This window comes from Mauremys mutica, chromosome 25 (assembly GCF_020497125.1).
Source record: "Mauremys mutica isolate MM-2020 ecotype Southern chromosome 25, ASM2049712v1, whole genome shotgun sequence".
In the NCBI taxonomy this organism is placed as follows: Eukaryota; Metazoa; Chordata; order Testudines; family Geoemydidae; genus Mauremys; species Mauremys mutica.
In genome coordinates, this window is record NC_059096.1 from 15827204 (window position 1) to 15847400 (window position 20197).

General features: G+C 54.0%; 1 protein-coding gene across 1 annotated transcript in view; it reads right to left on the minus strand.

Moving 5' to 3' along the window:
- The window catches only part of LOC123356413 (sodium channel protein type 4 subunit alpha-like), a 140856-nt gene that overhangs the window by 21419 nt on the left and 99240 nt on the right, over nucleotides 1-20197 (minus strand). The window contains exons 16-18 of the mRNA XM_044999658.1: nucleotides 8351-8480; nucleotides 6532-6686; nucleotides 3466-3639 (exon numbers count right to left, since the gene is read on the minus strand). Coding sequence (XP_044855593.1) covers nucleotides 3466-3639; nucleotides 6532-6686; nucleotides 8351-8480 — 459 coding nt within the window. The remainder of the gene's footprint in view (nucleotides 1-3465; nucleotides 3640-6531; nucleotides 6687-8350; nucleotides 8481-20197) is intronic.

The following is a 20197-nucleotide window of genomic DNA, read 5'->3' on the forward strand; positions in this document are numbered from 1 at the left end:
GGTGCTTGACCCCTGCTCTGCCCCAGGCCCCGCCCCCACTCCACCCTTCTCCCAAGTCCCCACTCCGCCTCTTCCCACCCCTGCTTTTCCCCAGGCCCCGCCCCCACTCCACTCCTCCCCCCAAGCTCCCACCCCACGTCTTCTGCTCCCTCCCCCGCCTCTTCCTGCCCCTGCTCCTTCCCTACCCCCCCCGCACCTCCTGCATGCCACTGAACAGCTGATTGGGGGGGCGGAGGTGCTGGCAGGGAGGGGGAGGAGCTGATCGGCGGAGCCGCTGGCAGGTGGGAGGTGCTGGGGAGGGGAGGAAGGGCTTTTTTTCCATGGGTGTTCCTGTGCCTGCAGGGCCTGTGCCTCATTCCCCATCCCTGATGGACATTCCCCAGCAGGAGGGTTGGCGCTCAGAGGCTCAGCCCACTGATTACGGTGTGAACTGGGGTTCAGGGGACCCTGCTTCTTTGCACATGTCCTGGGTGACCGTGGGCCAGTCCCTTGGGGGCGAGCTACACAGCCTGGGCCCCATAGGTGGTGCATGACTCCTGTGTTGGGGGAGGCTGGGTGTGAGCGCTGGAAGCTCCCAAGAAGTGGGGGAGGCCACTGGCACCTGGACCATGGCCCCAGCTCCTGCTCCGCCCTGAGGCCCTCCCACCCCACCTCTTCCCCTGAGGCCCCGTCCCCACCCCGCCTCTTCCCCCAGGCCCTGCCCCCACTCCGCCTCTTCCCCCAGGCCCTGCCCCCACCCCGCCTCTTCCCCCAGGCCCTGCCCCCACTCCGCCTCTTCCCCCAGGCCCTGCCCCCACCCCGCCTCTTCCCCCAGGCCCTGCCCCCACTCCGCCTCTTCCCCCAGGCCCTGCCCCCACTCCGCCTCTTCCCCGGGCCCCTCCCCCACTCCGCCTCTTCCCCGGGGCCCCGTCCCCACTCCGCCTCTTCCCCGGGGCCCCTCCCACTCCACCTCTTCCCCCAGGCCCTGCCCCCACCCCACCTCTTCCCCTGAGGCCCCTCCCACTCCGCCTCTTCCCCGGGGCCCCGTCCCCACCCCGCCTCTTCCCCCAAGCCCCGTCCCCACCCCGCCTCTTCCCCCAGGCCCTGCCCCCACTCAGCCTCTTCCCCCGGGCCTTGCCCCCACTCCGCCTATTCCCCTGAGGCCCCGTCCCCACCCCGCCTCTTCCCCCAGGCCCCGTCCCCACCCCGCCTCTTCCCCGGGGCCCCGTCCCCACTCCGCCTCTTCCCCCAGGCCCCTCCCCCACTCCGCCTCTTCCCCTGAGGCCCTGCCCCACTCCGCCTCTTCCCCGGGGCCCCTCCCACTCCGCCTCTTCCCCCAGGCCCTGCCCCGACTCCGCCTCTTCCCCCAGGCCCCGTCCCCACTCCGCCTCTTCCCCGGGGCCCGTCCCCACCCCACCTCTTCCCCTGAGGCCCCGTCCCCACCCCGCCTCTTCCCCCAGGCCCTGCCCCCACTCCGCCTCTTCCCCCAGGCCCTGCCCCCACCCCGCCTCTTCCCCCAGGCCCTGCCCCCACTCCGCCTCTTCCCCCAGGCCCTGCCCCCACTCCGCCTCTTCCCCGGGCCCCTCCCCCACTCCGCCGCTTCCCCGGGGCCCGTCCCCACTCCGCCTCTTCCCCGGGGACCCGCCCACTCCACCTCTTCCCCCAGGCCCTGCCCCCACCCCACCGCTTCCCCTGAGGCCCCTCCCACTCCGCCTCTTCCCCGGGGCCCCGTCCCCACCCCGCCTCTTCCCCCTTGCCCCGTCCCCACCCCGCCTCTTCCCCCAGGCCCTGCCCCCACTCAGCCTCTTCCCCGGGGCCCCGTCCCCACCCCGCCTCTTCCCCCAGGCCCCTCCCACTCCGCCTCTTCCCCCAGGCCCCTCCCACTCCGCCTCTTCCCCCAGGCCCCGTCCCCACCCCGCCTCTTCCCCGGGGCCCCGTCCCCACTCTGCCATTTCCCCTGCGGCCCCGTCCCCACCCCGCCTCTTCCCCCAGGCCCTGCCCCCACTCCGCCTCTTCCCCTGAGGCTCCCCCACCTGCTGCTTGCTCCTCTCCTTTCCTGAGCTCCCCCCTCCCCCACTGCTCGCTCTCTCCTCTCTGCCCCCACCCGCTGCTCATGTCTCACTGCCCCCTCCCCAAGGCCCTGCCCCTCGTGTCTCTCTGCCTCCTCCCCTAGAAAGGCATAAGCGGTGGGCAGGGGGTGTAGGGGGAGAGGCAGAGCAGGGGCCGGAAGAGGGGCGAGGCCTCGGGCAGAGTGCAAGCAGGGCCACGGTCCGGGCACCAGTGGTGCCCCCACGTCTCGGGAGCTTCACAGGCGGTGGGCCCACAGCCGCCATTTCTTGCCCCATTTGAGGAGACCGAGCCCCTCCTACCCACTGCCCATGCCAGGCAACGAGCCTCTGAGCTGGGGCCGACAGACCCAGGCTTGCTCTGCCCTGCTACAAGCTCTGTAGACGCCGCGGCCCAGGGTCTGGCACCTCGGGAGGGCTTCACACTCCAGGCCCTGGCCTCAGCTGCAGCTTCAGTGCTGGGCTTTGTGGGGAAGAAAGGGGGCCAGTGCTAGGTTTGGGGGGAGAAGGGGGGCCAGTGCTGGGGAGGGGGCTCAGTGCTGGTGATGCAAGGGGGGGTCAGTTCTGGGTTTGGGGGAAAGGGGGTCAGTGCTGGGGTAGGGAGGAGAAGGGGGGTCAGTGCTGGGGTTGGGGATAGAAGGGGGTCAGTGCTGGGTTTGGGGGAGCAGGGGGGTCAGTGCTGAGGTAGGGAGGAGAAGGGGGTCAGTGCTGGGGTTAGTGGGGAGAAGGGGGGTCAGTGCTGGGGTTTGGGGGGAGAAGAGGGGGTCAGTGCTGGGGTTAGTGGGGAGAAGGGGGGTCAGTGCTGGGGTTTGGGGGGAGAAGAGGGGGTCAGTGCTGGGATTTGGGGGAGAAGAGGGGGTCAGTGCTGGGGTTTGGGGGAGAAGGGGGGGTCAGTGCTGGGGTTTGGGGGGAGAAGGGGGGTCAGTGCTGGGGTTTGGGGGTTCAAGAGGATCAGTGTTGAGGTAAAAAGGGGTTCAGTGTTGTGAGTGTCACTCTTAGAGTGGAAAGGCCTTTTCGAATGGGATGGTTTTCAGTGCTCACTCTGCATTTGCCTGCTCTCTGGACGCCTGTCCCACAGCCAGGTCCCCAAACAGGGATCTGGGCCATGTCAGAGCACTATGTGCTGGAGCCACATTGGAACACTGCACCCTGGAACGCTGCTGGGAGCACCCCATCAAGCCCAGTCCCCCATCCCACTCAGCGTGGGAGCAGCCTGGGCTGTGGCCTCTTTTAGAGCCTGCATGGAGCAGAGATTTTGCATTCTCAGACTCAAATGGCCCTTGACCCAGAGATGCTACATTTCCCGTGGCCCAGAGCTACCCCTTTGCCCTTTGCTGCAGAAATATCTGCTGATTGCTAATGTAAAGCTCCAAAGCATGGAGATGCTCTTTCCTGCTCCATTGCTCGAGCAGCAACTTACATCCACGATGAGAAAATCGAGCCAGCACCAGGCGTTGGTGAAATACACCTTGAAACCATAGGCCACCCACTTGAGTAGCATCTCGAGGACAAACACGTAGGAGAAGATCTTGTCAGCGTGCTCCAGGATCGTGCGGATCACCTTCCGCTGCTCAATGTAGATGTCTTCAAAAGCCTAGAAGAGGCGCAGAGCTAGATGAGTTGGGCTTCCGTGAGATGGGCTCCCAGCAGAGGAATTCACAGCTACAGTGGGACAGGAGAGCAGCAGCCGGACTGAGGCCTTTCTCCTTTTGCTACATTTAAAGGGCTCTGATGGTTTTAAAGGGCAAAAATTTCTAAAGCACTTCAGTGACTTAGGAGCCAAAAGCCCATTTTAAAAAGTACAGACACTTAGTGCCAGATTTTGAAAGGTAGTTGGGCACCCAAAGATGCCAATGAAATCAATGGGAGATAGGCACAGAGGGCATTTGAAAATCCCACTGTGTGCCTAGTTGCATCTTTAGGCACCTAAATACCTCTGAAATTCTGAGCCCTTGGAGCCTATGTCCATTGACAGTTGCACTCCTAAGTGCCTAAATCACTTCTGAAAATTGGACATGGGCCCCTAAGTCACTTAGACACATAAGAAAATGTTACCCCCAGAGTTGCAGGGAGGAAAGTCTCAGGAATGCAAACAAGGACTGATTTTTGTAGCCCAGATGTATTCACTCCAAATATTTAAAGGGAACCAAAACCAAGCTGATCCATGACTTATTGTCTGACCAACTTCAAAACCAGCACTCAAGCACTAGGATAGCAAAGCAACCAGCTGCTAATGCTAAACCAATCAATACAATAATCTTTTCTGATGGGTGTCCCCTGACAGCCAGGGCCACAGAGCGTATGAAAAGTGATAAAACCATCCCTGTAAAATCAAGCCACCATTACGAAAAAGTTCTTCAGCAATGTTGAAGAGTGGGTGGTATTTGCCAAGGGAGAATGGGCTATATGCCCTGCAGCCCAGCCACCCGAGCAGACCCACAGTCATCTAAGACATGCTAGGGGGACGGAGCTGCAAAAGCTGTGATTTGTCTCTGACACCATCTTTCAAAGAGCAGGGCCCTGAGGCAGTGGAGAGGAAGGGTGTCTCCTGGAGCTTTGGGAGTCCCTAGGAATGGCCAATTTTGGGGCCATTCGAGGCTTTTATAATCTAGGTTGCAAATCTTTGGGGATTACAGAAATCCCTTCCAAATAGGAACAAATTAAATGAAGTTTCCTGGAGTGTGCGGGAGTTGTGAGCAATCTCATTTATTCATCTAAATGAATCATTAATATTGAACATAAGAATGGCCACATTGGGTCAGACCAAAGGTCCATCTAGCCCAGTGTCCTGTCTTCCAACAGCGGCCAATGCCAGGTGCCCCAGAGGGAATGAACAGAACAGGTCATCATCAAGTGATCCATCCCCTGTCGCCCATTCCCAGCTTCTGGCAAACAGAGGCTAGGGACACTCCCTGCCATCCTGGCTAATAGCCATTGATGGACCTGTCCTCCATTAACTTCTCTAGTTCTTTTTTGAACCCTGTTATAGTCTTTGCCTTCACAACATCCTCTGGCAAAGAGTTCCACAGGTTGACTGTGCATTGTGTGAAAAAATACTTCCTTTTGTTTGTTTTAAACCTGCTGCTTATTCATTTCATTTGGTGACCCCTAGTTCTTGTGTTATGAGGAGTAAATGACACTTTCTTATTTACTTTCTCCACATCAGTCATGATTTTATAGACCTCAATCATATCTCCCCTTAGTCTCCTCTTTTCGAAGCTGAAAAGTCCCAGTCTTATTAATCTCTCCTCATACAACAGCCGTTCCATACCCTTAATAATTTTTGTTGCCCTTTTCTGAACCTTTTCCAAGTCCAATATATCTTTTTTTGAGATGGGCAACCACATCTGCACGCAGTATTCAAGATGTGGACATACCATGGATTTATATAAAGGCAATATGATATTTTCTGTCTTATTATCTATCCCTTTCTTAATGATTCCCAACATTCTGTTCACTTTTTTGACTGCTGCTGCGCATTGAGGGGAGGTTTTCAGAGAACTATCCACAATGACTCTAAGATCTCTCTCTTGAGTGGTAACAATTAATTTAGACCCCATCATTGTATATGTATAGCTGGAATTATGTTTTCCAATGTGCATCACTTTTTGCATTTATTAACATTGAATTTCATCTGCCATTTTGTTGCCCAGTCACCCAGTTTTGTGAGATCCTTTTGTAGCTATTCACAGTCTGCTTGGGACTTAACTATCTAGAATAATTTTTTATCATCTGCAAATTTTGCCACCTCACTGTTTACCCCTTTTTCCAGATCATTTATGAATATGTTGAATAGGACTGGGCCCAGTACAGACCCCTGGGGGACACCACTATTTACCTCTCTGCATTCTAAAAACTGACCTACCCTTTGTTCCCTACCTTTTAACCAGTTACTGCTCTATGAGAGAACCTTCCCTCTTATCCTATGACAGCTTACTTTGCTTGGGAGCCTTTGGTGAGGGACCTTGTCAAAGGCTTTCTGAAAATCTAAGTACACTATATCTACTGGATCCTCTTTGTCCACATGCTTGTTGACTCCCTCAAATAATTCTAGTAGATTGGTGAGGCATGATTTCCCTTTACAAAAACATGTTGACTCTTCCCCAACAGGTTGTGTTCATCTGTGTGTCTGATAATTTTGTTCTTTACTATAGTTTCAACCAGTTTGCCCATTACTGAAGTCAGTCTTACTGGCCTGAAACCTACTGATGGCATTTTACTGTTCAACATTAAGTATTTTGCCACTGATCAAAGCAAAACATCTCCAGTTGTGGTGCTTAGCCCACAGCCCCAAACTGCCTCCCCGACCTGGCCAGGTGCCCAAAGCACTGGATGCTGATCCTTTAGCTTCATATCCAATTCACCTCCTTTTAGGGAGTATCTGGTGCTGCCACAAAGCCTGCACCAGACTTTCGGTCCCACAATCCAGGGGGCTCGGTGCAGGGCACATGGGGGCTTTGGCGCGGGACCGAAACCTGTGACTCACCAGCGCTCCACTACTGAGGAGGATCATGAAGATGATAAAGGTCTCGAACCAGTTGTGCTCGACAATCTTGAAACAGGTTTTCCGAAGGTTCCACCAGATCTTCCCCTTGTTGGTTGTGATGTCGACGTAGAGGAAAGGAAAGCGCCGCACGCAGGCTGGGACGGGGGGGAGCAGAGAGGCACCTGTTAGCTCCTGAGCCACGGCATGGCACACGCAGACGCAGGGCCAGCACCCTCTCTGGGGAGCTGCAGGTGGCAGAGTCGTCTTCCGGTGCAGCGAGCCAGCCAGGTGCTGCTCTGCCAGACTGCCAGGCCTGGGTGGCCACACACCAGGGCAAGCTGGGCCTGGCAGGGCAGAGCCGGTCCAGCCTGGAGACAGGTGAATTCGACACATCTGCCAGGAACCTGCCCAGCGGGATGGACTAGGCCAGGGTGTAAAGCTGCTCACCTGGGTCAGGATGCTGTGGCATTGCCGCCTGCCCTCGCCTCGGGGCGCACCTCCTCTGGGGCATACGGCCCAAAACCATACATCCCATCACCCCCCTGCTGCTCCCCTACCCCGGCCCTCTTGGCTGCTCCTCTGACCTCTGCCCTACACCAGCCCCCACCCTCCACCCCTCATCTGAACCAGCCCCCTTGACCCCTCCCCTGCACTAGCGCCCCGCCCCTCCCCTACACCGGTCCCCACCCCCACCCCTCCCCTGCATCAGCCCCTCTGACCCCCTCCCCTGCACTAGCCCCCCGCCCCTCCCCTACACCGGTCCCCACCCCCACCCCTCCCCTGCATCAGCCCCTCTGACCCCCTCCCTTGCACTAGCCCCCCGCCCCTCCCCTACACCTGACCCCACCCCCCCCCCACCCCATGATCAGCCCCTCTGAACCCCTCCCCTGCACTAGCCCCCCGCCCCTCCCCTACACCGGTCCTCACCCCCACCCCTCCCCTGCATCAGCCCCTCTGACCCCTCCTCTACCTGCCCCCGCCCCTCCCTAGCACCAGTTCTTTCCTCACTCCACTCCCTCTCCTGCCTCTCCTTTCTGCTCCTTAACACCAGCCCCTCCTTTTCTTCCCTCTTTCTTTCTCTGTCCCCAACAACAGCCCCTCTCCCTCTCCTCCCCCGCTTCCCCTTTGCCTTTCCCCCTCCAGGCCTTGCCTGCCCAAACCTGGTCCATGTACAATTCCTGACCTGCTGCAGGGCCCCTGCCTCCCACCACCAGCCCTGGCTAGCGCTGGCCATGCTGCACCCTCCACCCCTGGGAAAACTCTCAATGGAGGGGGCTGGCACCCTTTGCGCCGGCGCCTGTCTCAGCCTGGGAAGCATTGTGCTTGTGAGTTCTGGGGTGGGATCTGGTGTGGTGCTGCCATGAGTTTGGGGTGGGATTCCTTGAGGGGGGGTGGGATCTCAGGGGGGGTGGGATCCCTGGGGGGCTGTGTGAATTTGGGATGGGATCCCATGGGTGTTGGGACCCCAGGGCATTGAGATCCCATGGAGCTCTGTGAGTTTGGGGTGGGAGCTGACCATGCTGGACCTTTCTCTGCTACGCCCATGATGAACGATTTGTTCCCCAGGTAGGTGCTTATGGACAGGGATCGAGTGACCCCTGACCTGTCCCTTTGTTAAGCTAACTAGACTGAGCTCCTGGAGTCTGTCACTGCCGAGCTAGTTCTCTACCCGTGGCCCATTCTCTGTTGGTTTCAGGGCAGCTGTGCTGCGTTTTGCAGGCACACCTGGTGCTCTGGGATCATATCAGGACGGGGTAACCCTCCACCCTCCTGCTCCCCCGGTGCCTCTCTCCACAGGGTCACTGTGTGGCTCCCTTACCCTCAGTGAAGCACTCCTCAGGCCCCTGGCCCTCAGCAGCCTCGTCTGCAGCCTCCTCCGCCTCCACCTCTAGCGCCTTGTAATCCACAGTGCTGCACATGGATGATGTGCTGCCGCTGGACAGTGGCTTCTGTGGAGAGCAGGGACGGAGACAGACTCAGCCCAGGGCTCCAGCAGGCACCAGGGACAGAGTCACAAATAGGAGACACCCCAAATGCTGGGAGTGGCTAATGCACCAGTAACAAACGGCTTCACACTTTGGAGACCAAATGCTTCCAGGGAGCAATAGAGGCCTCATCTTGGGCATGGATGGGTGTGGTTACAGCACAGGTTGGGCAGGGCTGGATTAGTGCAATTCTGAGAGACGTAGTTAAAGCCAACCTAAGCCCTTAGGTTGACAATGGAAGAACTCCTCCCTTGACCTTGCTACTGTCTCTCAAGGAGGTGGATAACTACAGCGATGGCCAAACCCCTTCTGTCTCCATAGCAAGTGGCTACACTATAGTAGCGAAGCTGCCGCAGCGCTGCTGTAGCACTTGTAGTCTAGACATACCACAATTCTATGCCCAGGCATGGCAGGTGGGCGGTGAGAAGCCCTGGCAGGGTGCACCCTGGGGTCTTGCCTCCCCAGGGCAGGGCTTGGGGAGTGGGTCTGGGTGAGTGGGCTGCACCAGTGGCTCTCCATCTTTCCAGACTACTGCACCCCTTTCAGGAGTCTGATCTGTATGGTGTACCCCCAAGTTTCACCTCACTTCAAAACTATCTGCTTACAAAATGAGACATAAAAATACAAGTGTCGCAGCACACTATTACTGAAATATTGCTGACTTTCTCCTTTTTACCATGCAATTATAAAAGCGATTGGAATATAAATATTGCACTTACATGTCAGTGTATAGTATATAGAGCGGTATAAACACATCATTGTCTGTATGAATTTTAGTTTGTACTGATTTTGCTAGTGCTTTTCATGTTGTAAAACTAGGCAAATATATAGATAAGTTAATGTACCCTCTGGAAGACCTCTGTGTACCCCCAGGGATAAATGTACCCCTGGTTGAGAACCACTGAGCTGCACTACGCCCAGGGGGATCAGGGAGTGGGGGTGATTGAAACTTTTGGAAACAGGAGTTTGTTAGTCCAAAAATGGCAATTTTGAAAATGAATATTTTCACCAAAAATTGTCATCTTAAATAAAAAGTTCTTGGTAAATTTTCTCAGGATGTTTTTATTCACTTTTGTTTTTAATCAACAACATGATGGATGTGGATACTGATGTCTGCAAATGATTTTTATGTTTTGGATAAAAATTGCAATACAAATTTCTTGCAAAAAATGTGGAAACCCACAAAACTGCTGGGAACTCTGCAAAACGAAAACCACCATGAAAGACCCTCTCTGTTGCCCCCGCAGGCAGCTACAGGATCAGACTTTTTCAGTTTAAATCAAAGTGGCCATCCACTTCTGCTTCAAGTGAGATGTTACAAGTAAGAATCAGGAAGCCAGAAGCTGCAGAATCAAAGGAAGGAAGCAGCACAATTCCTGGGCTGGCTTGCATCAGAGAGCTTGTCCCAGCAATGGTGGTGCAGGGGGAGAGCCGTGTCACAGCCCATGGGTGTGCTGATCATATGGAGAGAGCTCACCCCTGCAAAGGCGTTGCCACTTTTGATGAGCTGTGTTTCTCGAGCATTTCCCAAGTTCCCAAACGCTAGCTGGTTGGGAATTTTCTAGAGAAACATTATTTTCATTGGAAAAATGCTGATTTGACAAAAGCTAAACTGTTGGTGAGAAAGGGCCAGTTTGGCTGAATCTCCCATTTAAAATTTTTTTTTTGAAAAAACAAACAAATGTTTGGAAGTGTCAAAATGTCACGTTTTGATAATTTCGAGTCAAAAACCTTGGTTTCCCAGTTTTAAAAAGTTGTCTGCTTGCAATTTTAGTTAATTTACACTAAAAAAAGGTGAAAAAAGTAAAAAAAATGGAAACATTCGAAATGAGTGAATGACACATTTCATTTGACCTTGTCCAGATTCTTTTTGGGATGATCCATGTGCAAAATTTGTCAAGATTCTGCTTTTTGTTCCAATTCAGAACAGAAACACTTCCAAAAGCTCACAAGATCTTGCAAGACGGAAAAGCCCTTTCCCACCCAGCTCTATCCAAAATCTCTGAATGCTTCTCATTGCCCTGGTCCTGTCCCTGGGCTACCAACCCCACTGAAATCCCCGACAAATGCCCTTTGTTATAATTAGACCAGCAGAAACCTGGGCTCCCGGAATCCTGTTTATCTCAAATATTTCTGGCTCCACTTACTCTGAAGAGCTTTTAGGACAAAGTTCACTCCAGTGCAAAACCTGGATTCCAAATAGTTTTCACCCAGTAGAACTGACTCTGAATCTTGCCTTGGCTGGGCTCCCAGAAAGCACTCTGCAACCTCCAGTGGGTTAGCTAAGAAGAGAAAAATCTTAGCAAATCTCCAGGGATCCTCCTATTTTTATCTGTCTTTCCTGCTTCAATAGCCAGTTTTATCCAATGTGCTGAGCGGCCATGTGGTAGGTAGAGACACATCTACAGACCTGTACATTCTACACAGCAACAAGTGACCCCATGATAAGGACCTGATATGAAGGGGTATCTTGTGTGCAATTGGCATGTGCACGGTAGGGCTAATCTCCCCCAAGGTCACTAGCAAGTGTCAGGGCATTCAATCAATCACAGATGAGACAGAGATTCTGGAGCCAAGGGGCGCAGGTGGCAACTTATGGCCCCAAAAGTTTCAGCCATCGCTCATACTGGGCATTGTATCCACCGGGGGTGAGATACGCCAGCTGCTCTGCATTGATTCACTGGACACTGCAGCCGACAAGGTAGCCAGTAGCCAGCCGATTTGGCCATGTTGCCCTGTGGAGCTAACATGTCCCAGTTTCTCACTGGAGTTCAGAAAGTGTGGGAAAGGAAGGAAGCAGAGGAGGATCAGAAGCGCTAGGACAGAGCTAAGCTCACCCATGCTCCCACATATGAGGGCCACACATGAGCCATTTGCCACAGGAGCTAGCCCGGCCAAGGTACACGGTAAGGTAAACAAATTGTTCCAAATGCCTGTGAAGGGATCCAGAAAGGCAAAGGAGACGCATGAGCCAGGCTGGTGAGACTGACAACAGATGCCTCCATCCCAGCCATTGCTCCAGCCAATGCTTGGAACAGCTTCTGAATGTGGGTCACTGGAATACCCCAGCTGCTCCAAACACAAGTAGAAAAAATTCCCTTCCAGCAGCCCCCAGCGCTTCCCGCTCTCCGCACTTTGCCGCCAGTAGGCAGAACCCCACATGGAGAGCTGTGGTTGGCATCACATACATGGCTTCAGAGAACGCTCGGTATTGTTCTGTTCTTCCCTTCCCTATCCCCGTCGCTGGAATTCATTTTGGCTATGACCATGTCCTCTGAACTCCCCCAGTGCCTCCTGGGAGGTGTAGTACCTATGCAGACTAGCACAGAACGGAATGCTTCTTGCCCCTGTTCACTTAGGTGAGCCAGGCTCCCTGGCTCGACTTTATCTCCCTTGATGCACTCCAGTCATGTGACTCCCAAGAGGCACTGCGACCATTCAAACAAATGGAAGGCTGTAGTGCATCATGGGTGGTGTAGCCTTCCCCATAGAGGAGAATGGGAGCATGAGGTATCTGAACTATACCTCCCATGAGTCACCTGCATATTTTGTTACCTTGTTGTTTATTTCCTCTCTAGACTGCTAAAGAAAATGCTACAAAGACCCCATGGGAGAGCTGCCCCAGCACACTGACCCTTTCTTTAGGACCTTCTGGTCAGCTTTCAGTCCCCTCTTTGAATGGATTTTTCAAGGCAGATCCTGTGGACGCAGTATCCAATACTTCTCCTGTACTCATGTATACTTACATCACAGTTACTATCAAAAGTGTAATCAATGTATAATGCAGAGTGGATGATAAGAGAGGCAACAGCCACTCCATAACTAAGGCTCCTGCAAGGTTCCCCTGTTTAGTCCCTATGATAACTTTGCCTTGGAACATGAATTTGCCTTGGAAAGTACCATATTTACTGTGAAGGCAAAGAAGAATGTTTCTGCAAAGTTTGAGAAGAATCTGTCAAGCATTTTTGAGTAACAGCCCATTTTTGAGTAACAGCCCGCCACTGAATTACCGCCGAAGCGGGACCCGCCGCCGAAGTGCAGCTGGGTCTTTGGCGGTAATTCGGCAGCAGGGGGCCCTTCCGCTCCGGGACCCGCTGCCAAAGTGCCCCGAAGACCCGCTGCAGGGGCCCCCTGCTGCCAAATTACCGCCAAAGACCCGGCTGCACTTTGGCGGCGGGTCCCGCTTCGGTGGTAATTCGGCGGTGGGGTGTCCCCACCGCGGTCTTCGGGGGACTTTGGCAGCGGGTCCCGGAGCAGAAGGACCCCCCACTGCCGAATTACCGCCGAAGCGGGGGCCCCCCACTGCCGAAGAACCCAGACCCCCTGAATCCTCTGATTTCAAGGGTGAATAACCTCCAGCTTTAGGAGGGAAGTAGCCATCCAGGGCACAGCCAGAGAAATAATGACTCAAACTGGGTGACTGAGTTTCTTAGAAGCAGTAGGAGAATCTGTTCCTTGTGTGGAGAAACAGGGAGAAAAGCTTAGTAGCGGATCACACCCATTCCTCGTAATTCCGCCACAGGGAGTTCCCAGCAGCTACCCAAGGCTGGGGCAGAGTGAGCAGCCCAGAGAGCATGCAGGCCTGGTGCACAAGTCAAAGCTAGGTCAGTGTAACCAGGGAAAAATCCACACTCCTGAGCGCAGTAGCTATGGTGACCGAACCCCAGTGGAGACGCAGCTATGGAAGAACACTTCCGGCTCCCTTCCTACCATCACTCGGGGAGGTGGAGGGGAAACCAGTGATGGAAAAACCCCTTCTATGCTACTGAGCCTTTAGGTCACATGTGGGTCATGTGAAGTCCAGCTTTTCTGTGCAATCACAAGGGCTAGAAACATACTTCTTTAAAAACGTGAAAGCAGAGACTCTCACCTAACCACCTGACTCCAGGAGCTGGCACTTTAAGACATAAAATATTATGGGACTCCTGATAAAAATTGTGACGGTTGGCAACACTGAGTGCTGGAGGCAGAATGCCTCTTGGCATTCCCATGTGCACACTGCTACGTCCCTTGTAGAGGCGCTGTATGCCCCTCTCCTGCTTGGCTGCTCAGCTCCGCTGCTCTGTCCCACCTCTGGGGCTCTGTGTCCGCCTAAGGCAGCCTCAGTGCGGGGTCTGCAGTTCTCCCCAGCCCTTACACAAGCCACAGAAGGTGGGACAGATGTTCCCTTGCTCCTGCCCTCTTCTGCTCTCCAGACCCTGCTCCCACAGATGCACTCAGCAGACTCTAGAGGCAGTGATGAAATCCATGATGCGTCTGCCGCTGAGAACGCCTGCAGGAGAAGCAGGTGTGCACCATGGGTGTGGGCACCATGGGTGTTGTGAACTGTCTCCAATCAATTTCTCCTGCTGTCACAAGTACTATTTGAAACAGGTCATGAAGAGCCGGCTGGGGGCAGGAACCTGGCACTGGGGTTGGGGTAGGGAGGCAGGAGCAGAGAAGCAGCCCAAGGCACCTGCTCGGTGTCCCAGGCACAGGGCCTGGCAGTGAGCACTGGTCTGACAAGAGAGAAAGGAGGAGCCAGCGGTTAAGGTGTCTGCCTGGGGCTAAATCCCTGCTCCACAACAGAGCCTGGGGCAGATCACTGAGACTCTGTGTACAATAACGGCCTGCCCCACCTGGCAGGGGGTGGGGGGGTAAAGGCATTAGAAGGCTGTGGGGTGCTAAGACCCCCTTGGCAAAGACGGGGCTGTAGACGTACTGGGCACAGGGCCTGGGGAGAGCTTTCTGGAGGGTCCTGTGCAGTGGGTGTGAAGTGCTGCTCATTTCTGTGGTGGAGGCAGATTGAGTGCAGGTGGGAAGTAATCTCACTGCACCTGTATCCCCAGAGACCCCCCAGCCCCACTGAATCTCACTGCACCCCCATTTCCACATCCCCCTCCCTTCCCCAACCAGCCACACCCGCAGCGGATTAAAGTCCACGTGCGCTAGGCAGGGGCCCTGGGCCTGGTGTCCCAGGATGGGGTCAGAATCTCAGTTTTCATTTCAAAGGAAAACTTGAACCTGAGCCCCAAGTGGAACTGCTCTGGGGACGGCTTCCTGAGTCTGCAGACAGCCTGAAGCAGTAGCTCTGAGACGGGGGAACAGCCCTGTGCATCTCCATGGCATGTTACACTCAGGCCCCCTGCTTATACCAGCCCAGTGTGTGTGTGTTTGGGGGGGAGGGAACCCACTGCCTCTCCACAATGGCCCTGCTGGGGTAGTATCAGCAGGGCCTCATCCGCTTGGGTGGGTGAGGGCTGAGTCCTCCCTCCTCTGGGACAGCTCCCAGTCCGCCTGAGATCCGGGACACTGGGAATGGTGGGAGGTCTTGGCTGGCCCAAAGAGGAGTAGCGGTGAGACCCATGCTGGCCTATGGCTCTTCTCTGTGTGTGTTTGGGGTGAGACCATCACTTTCCACCCCCGCCCCAAGCAAGGAAGAGACCATGAAGTGTGGGTGAGGGGCACAGAGCTTCTATCGGAGCTGCTGCCTCGTGCAGTGCCCCAGACTCCGCTCCACTCCCCCCCACGCATTTGCCCATCCATCCTGCACATGGGGGGGTGGGGGGCCCTGTGTCTGTCAGGAAGCAGAGCCTGGGCTGGGATTTGCGGTGGCCCAGGGAGCAGCAGAGGAGACACTCTGGGGTGGTGTGTCTGGGGAGGGGCTAGGAGAAGCCACAGGGGGCATGGATCCTCCAGCACTGGTTGCAGAGTCCCTCGTAGGGACAGGCTCAGAGCGGCTCTGACAGAGCCAGGCCAGTGGGAAGGGATGGGGGGGGCAATATGGGAAGTAGTGGGGATGGGAGGGCAGGGGCAGCACCAGGGGCATGGGCTGCAGGGACTCAGACTTCCCCAGCCCCAGAGTCACTCCCAAACCTACTGACTCCCACTGCACCTCCAGCCCCCCAGCCCCAGAGAGCCCCCCAAATCACAGAGACCCTAAGCCCCAGAGAGCCCCCAAACCTACCTCACTGCTATTTCACCCCCAGAGAGACCTCCAAACCCACTGAATCTCACTGCACTTGTATCCCCAGAGACCCCCCAGCCCCACTGAATCTCACTGCACCTGTATCCCCAGAGACCCCCCCAGCCCCACTGAATCTCACTGCAGCTGTATCCCCAGAGACCTCCCCCCCAGCCCCACTGAATCTCACTGCAGCTGTATCCCCGGAGACCCCCCCCCCAGCCCCACTGAATCTCACTGCAGCTGTATCCCCGGAGACCCCCCCAGCCCCACTGAATCTCACTGCACCTGTATCCCCAGAGACCCCCCAGCCCCACTGAATCTCACTGCAGCTGTATCCCCAGAGACCCCCCCAGCCCCACTGAATCTCACTGCACCGCCATTTCCACATCCCCCTCAACTCACAGGATGTATTTTATTGCAATGATTGGAATGAGGCCTGCAGCCTCTGTTAAAACACACATGTGCCAATGGCTTCCTGAGTGGAAGGTTGAAGGTGCGGATGTGATGTGATGTGTTTATCAAAGAACTTGTGAATTGTCTGTACCAAGTGTGTGAAAATGTAAATTGGCCGGGTTATGACGGACTCCGCCCCCTTTTCTCCAGGCCACATTAAGCACTAGAGCCGGAGCAAGGGGGATATTGATCCCCTGAAGAGGATTCCTTACAGAAATGGCCAGTGACTGCCACTGCCTAACTCCTGTGGGCGGAACTTAGCCCCATCCTTTACCCTACTCCTGCCCCAGCTTGACATGTTCAAGGGGGGAGCAGCTCTGTGTGGCCCTTCCTGCCTCCATCCCCCCCCAGGTTCATTCGCTTGGCATCAGACGCTGGAAGGAAACAAGCCCCAGCGTCCAGCCAGTTACGAGAGATTCCAATTATCCAGGTGAAATCCTGGCCTCAGTGAAGTCAATGGCAAAGCTACCAGTGACTTCAGGGGGGGCTTCATCTCTGGGCCGGTGTCTGTAGGACTCTTGGCACGGCCCAAGCGTCTCAGAAAGGCTAGCAGGAATATGGGGATCTCCCTGCTGGGTATGGCGTGTGGCTGCCAATGACAGAATCACCCACTGGAGCATCCCTCTTTCATGGGTCTCACACGTGCCAGGGACACGCGGCAACAGCTGCACACCTGGAGCATGTCATTGCCCAGAGACTCGCCTCCCAACTCTGCAGCAGCGAACAGTCGAGGAGCAGGCTGCAAGGGAGAGACTCAGAGGAAGCGTCTCTGGTATCTGCTCCTGGGGAGCTCTTTGCACCCAGCTCCTGGCTGTGCCTACAGGATCAGCACCATGTGTAGTGCTGGCTGCAGAAACTTCACCGGAACTACAGTCCATGCAGGGCCTGTGCAAAGATATTTTGCCCCCTAGGCGAAACTTCCAGCCACTGGACCAGTAAGTGCCAAGACTGATCCAAGGGCTTGTCTACACAGCACGTTACAGCCCAGGGTGTGAATCTACAGCACACCAGTTTGCTATGCAGTGATGTCCCACGTGGATATTGCTACATGGCAGTGAATGTCCCAGAAGCCGGAGCGGCTGCAGCAGTTGCCAGGGGACGTTACTGAGCAGCAAGCTGGTGTGCTGTCGATTCCGACCCTGGCTTGCTGCACTGGACCTTCCCGAGGAGCCAAGCCCCATGTGGGATGTGGCTAATACTACAGAGAAGCAACAACTGCACACAAACAAATGAGCACAGCCAAGGAACTGGACAGTGATTTCGAACGTGAGCTGAAATCAAACAAAACATTTTGCTCAACCTGAAGCAATTTTTTTCAGACATTTCAGAATTGCCAGTGAACTGGAAAATCCATGATTCACCCACCTGCACATCTCACAGCTCCGGCATAGCCAACGGAAGCCCTTCAGAGGCCTGATACAGGTGTGAAAATTCGATTGACCTAGCTATATTGCTCAGGGCTATGAATTGTGGTTAGGCTGACATTGGCATCCGATGAAGTGAGTTTTAGCCCACGAAAGCTTATGCTCAAATACATTTGTTAGTCTCTAAGGTGCCACAAGTGCTCCTCATTCTTTATAACCACCACTGTAGATGCAGCTAGATGGGCAGAAGAATTCTTCTGTCGACCTAGCTACTGCTTCTCGGAGGTAGATTACCAACCCCTCCTGTCAACGTAGGAAGCAGCTGCACTGTGGCATGGCAGCACTGCAGCAGTGTCTCTGTAGTGTAGCCATACCCTGAGTCCAGGGCCGGCTCCAGACCCCAGCGCGCCAAGCAGGCGCGTGGGGCGGCATTTCGTGGCAGGGCGGCATTTGGCTCTGGCGGACCTTCCGCAGTCATGCCTGCGGGAGGTCCATCGGAGCCCCGGGACCAGCGGACCTGCCGCAGACATGACTGCGGAGGGTCCCCTCTTCCCGCGGCTCCGCTTGAGCTCCCGCAGGCATGACTGCGGCGGGTGCGCTGGTCCCGCGGTTCGGACGGAGCTCCCGCAGGCATGCCTGCGAATGCTCCACCGGAGCCGCGGGACCACGGGACCGTCCGCAGGCACTTCTGCCCCGGCCGCGGGACCGGGGAAGGGCGGTGCAGTGCGCCGCCCTGCTTGGGGCGGCGTAATTTCTAGAGCCGCCCCTGCCTGAGTCTCCAGACTGCATATGTTGTAGCTGTTCACTCTCTTGACAGGCAAACCCCTCCATAACACTGATCAGTCCAGTAGCTTTTCTCCCTGCACTACAGATATGGTGGCCCAAATTCAGTGCTCCATGAAAGCAGTCCTTGTTATGATCTGACAGACTGGTATTTCTTGTTCAGCCAATCAAGTTTGTTTACATTTCCAGGAGCTAATGCTGCCCACTTCTTGTTTACCATGTCACCTGAAAGTGAGAACAGGCATTCGCATGGCACTTTTGTAGACGATGTCACAAGATATTCACGTGCCAGATGCGCTAAAGATTCACATGTACCTTCATATTTCAACCACCATTCCAGAGGACATGCATCCATGCTGATGATGGGTTCTGCTCGATAACAATCCAAAGCAGAGCGGACCGATGCATGTTCATTTTCATCATCTGAGTCAGATGGCACCAGCAGAGGGTTGATTTTCTTATTTGGTGGTTTGGGTTCTGTAGTTTTTGCATCAGAGTGTTGCCCGTTTAAGACTTCTGAAAGCGTGTTCCACATCTCATCCCTCTCAGTTTTTGGAAGGCACTTCAGATTCTTAAACCTTGGTTCAAGTGCTGTAGCTATCTTTAGAAATCTCACATTGGTACCTTCCTTGTGTTTTGTCAAATCTGCCATGGAAGTGTTCTTACAACGAACAACATGTCTTGGGTCATCATCCGAGACTGCTATAAAATGAAATATATGGCAGAATACAGGTAAAACAGCAGGAGACATACAATTCTCCCCCAAGGACTTGAGTCACAAATTTAATTAATGCATTATTTTTTAACGAGCATCGTCAGCATGGAAGCATATCCTCTGGAATGGTGGTTGAAGCATAAAGGGGCATACGAATGTTTAGCATATTTGGTACGTAAATACCTTGCAATGCTGGCTATAAAAGTGCCATGTAAACGCCTGTTCTCACTTTCAAGTGACAATGTGAATAAGAAGCAGGCAGCATTATCTCCTATAAATGTAAACAAACTCATTTGTCTTAGTGATTGGCAGAACAAGAAGTAGAATTGAGTGGACTTTTAGGCTCTAAAGTTTTACATTGTTTTGGTTTTGAGTGCAATTATGTAACAAAAAAAATCTACATTTGTAAGTTGCACTTTCATGACAAAGAGATTGCACTACAGTACTTGTATGAGGTGAATTGAAAAATATGATTTCTTTTGTTTATCATGTTTGCAGTGAAAATATTTGTAATCAGTAATAATAATATAAAGTGAGCACTGTACACTTTGTATTCTGTGTTTTAACTGAAATCAATAGTTTTGAAAATGTAGAAAAACATCCAAAAATATTTAATACATTTCAGTTGTAGTCTATTGTTTAACAGTGTGATTAAAACTGCGATGAATTGTGATTAATTTTTTTAATCACAATTAACTTTTTGAGTGAATTGCATGAGTTAACTGTGATTAATCAACAGCCCTAATAATTTCCCCTGGGCTTGTTTATTAGACTCATTTTCATGCAGGCTCAAATCTTATAGGGTTTTTTCCTTTCGTGTCTCTCCATTGTTATGTTACTGCAGCCCACGTGATTCCCAACGTCTTACTCGCTGTCAATGCCTTCTAGGGCATTAGCCAGCAACACAGACATCAGAAACCTTGTGAGTTTTAGCTCTAAAGATGCATCGTTTAACGATTACCCATGTTAAACTCCCTCCGCTTCGTCTCAGGCCCCCACTGTCCCCATGCCATGGGAGCCTGGCTGCAGCTGATCCTTTCTAAGGTATTAACAGTGGATCCAATTTTAGTGGCGTCAGCAAATTTCACCACCTTCCCCCAAGTCATTTATAATCGAATTGGAAAGCTACAGCCCTGGCACTGACTCTGTGGCTGCCCACTGGTATCTGCTGATATCAACAACGACCTGATGTCCTTTCAACCAGGTAGTTTTGGGGTTTATATCCCTGTACTCCACAGCAGCAGGGGTTCTCTGTGTATTAGTTAAATCACACTGTTTACAGGGTGCCATAAGTATTAACATGAGGAACAAATATTTAATAACAGGCTCTTCAGTCTAGCAGAGGAAGGTCTAACACGACCGCATGGCTGAAAGTTGAGGCTAGACAGATTCAGACCGGAGATAAGGTGTATGTTTTTAA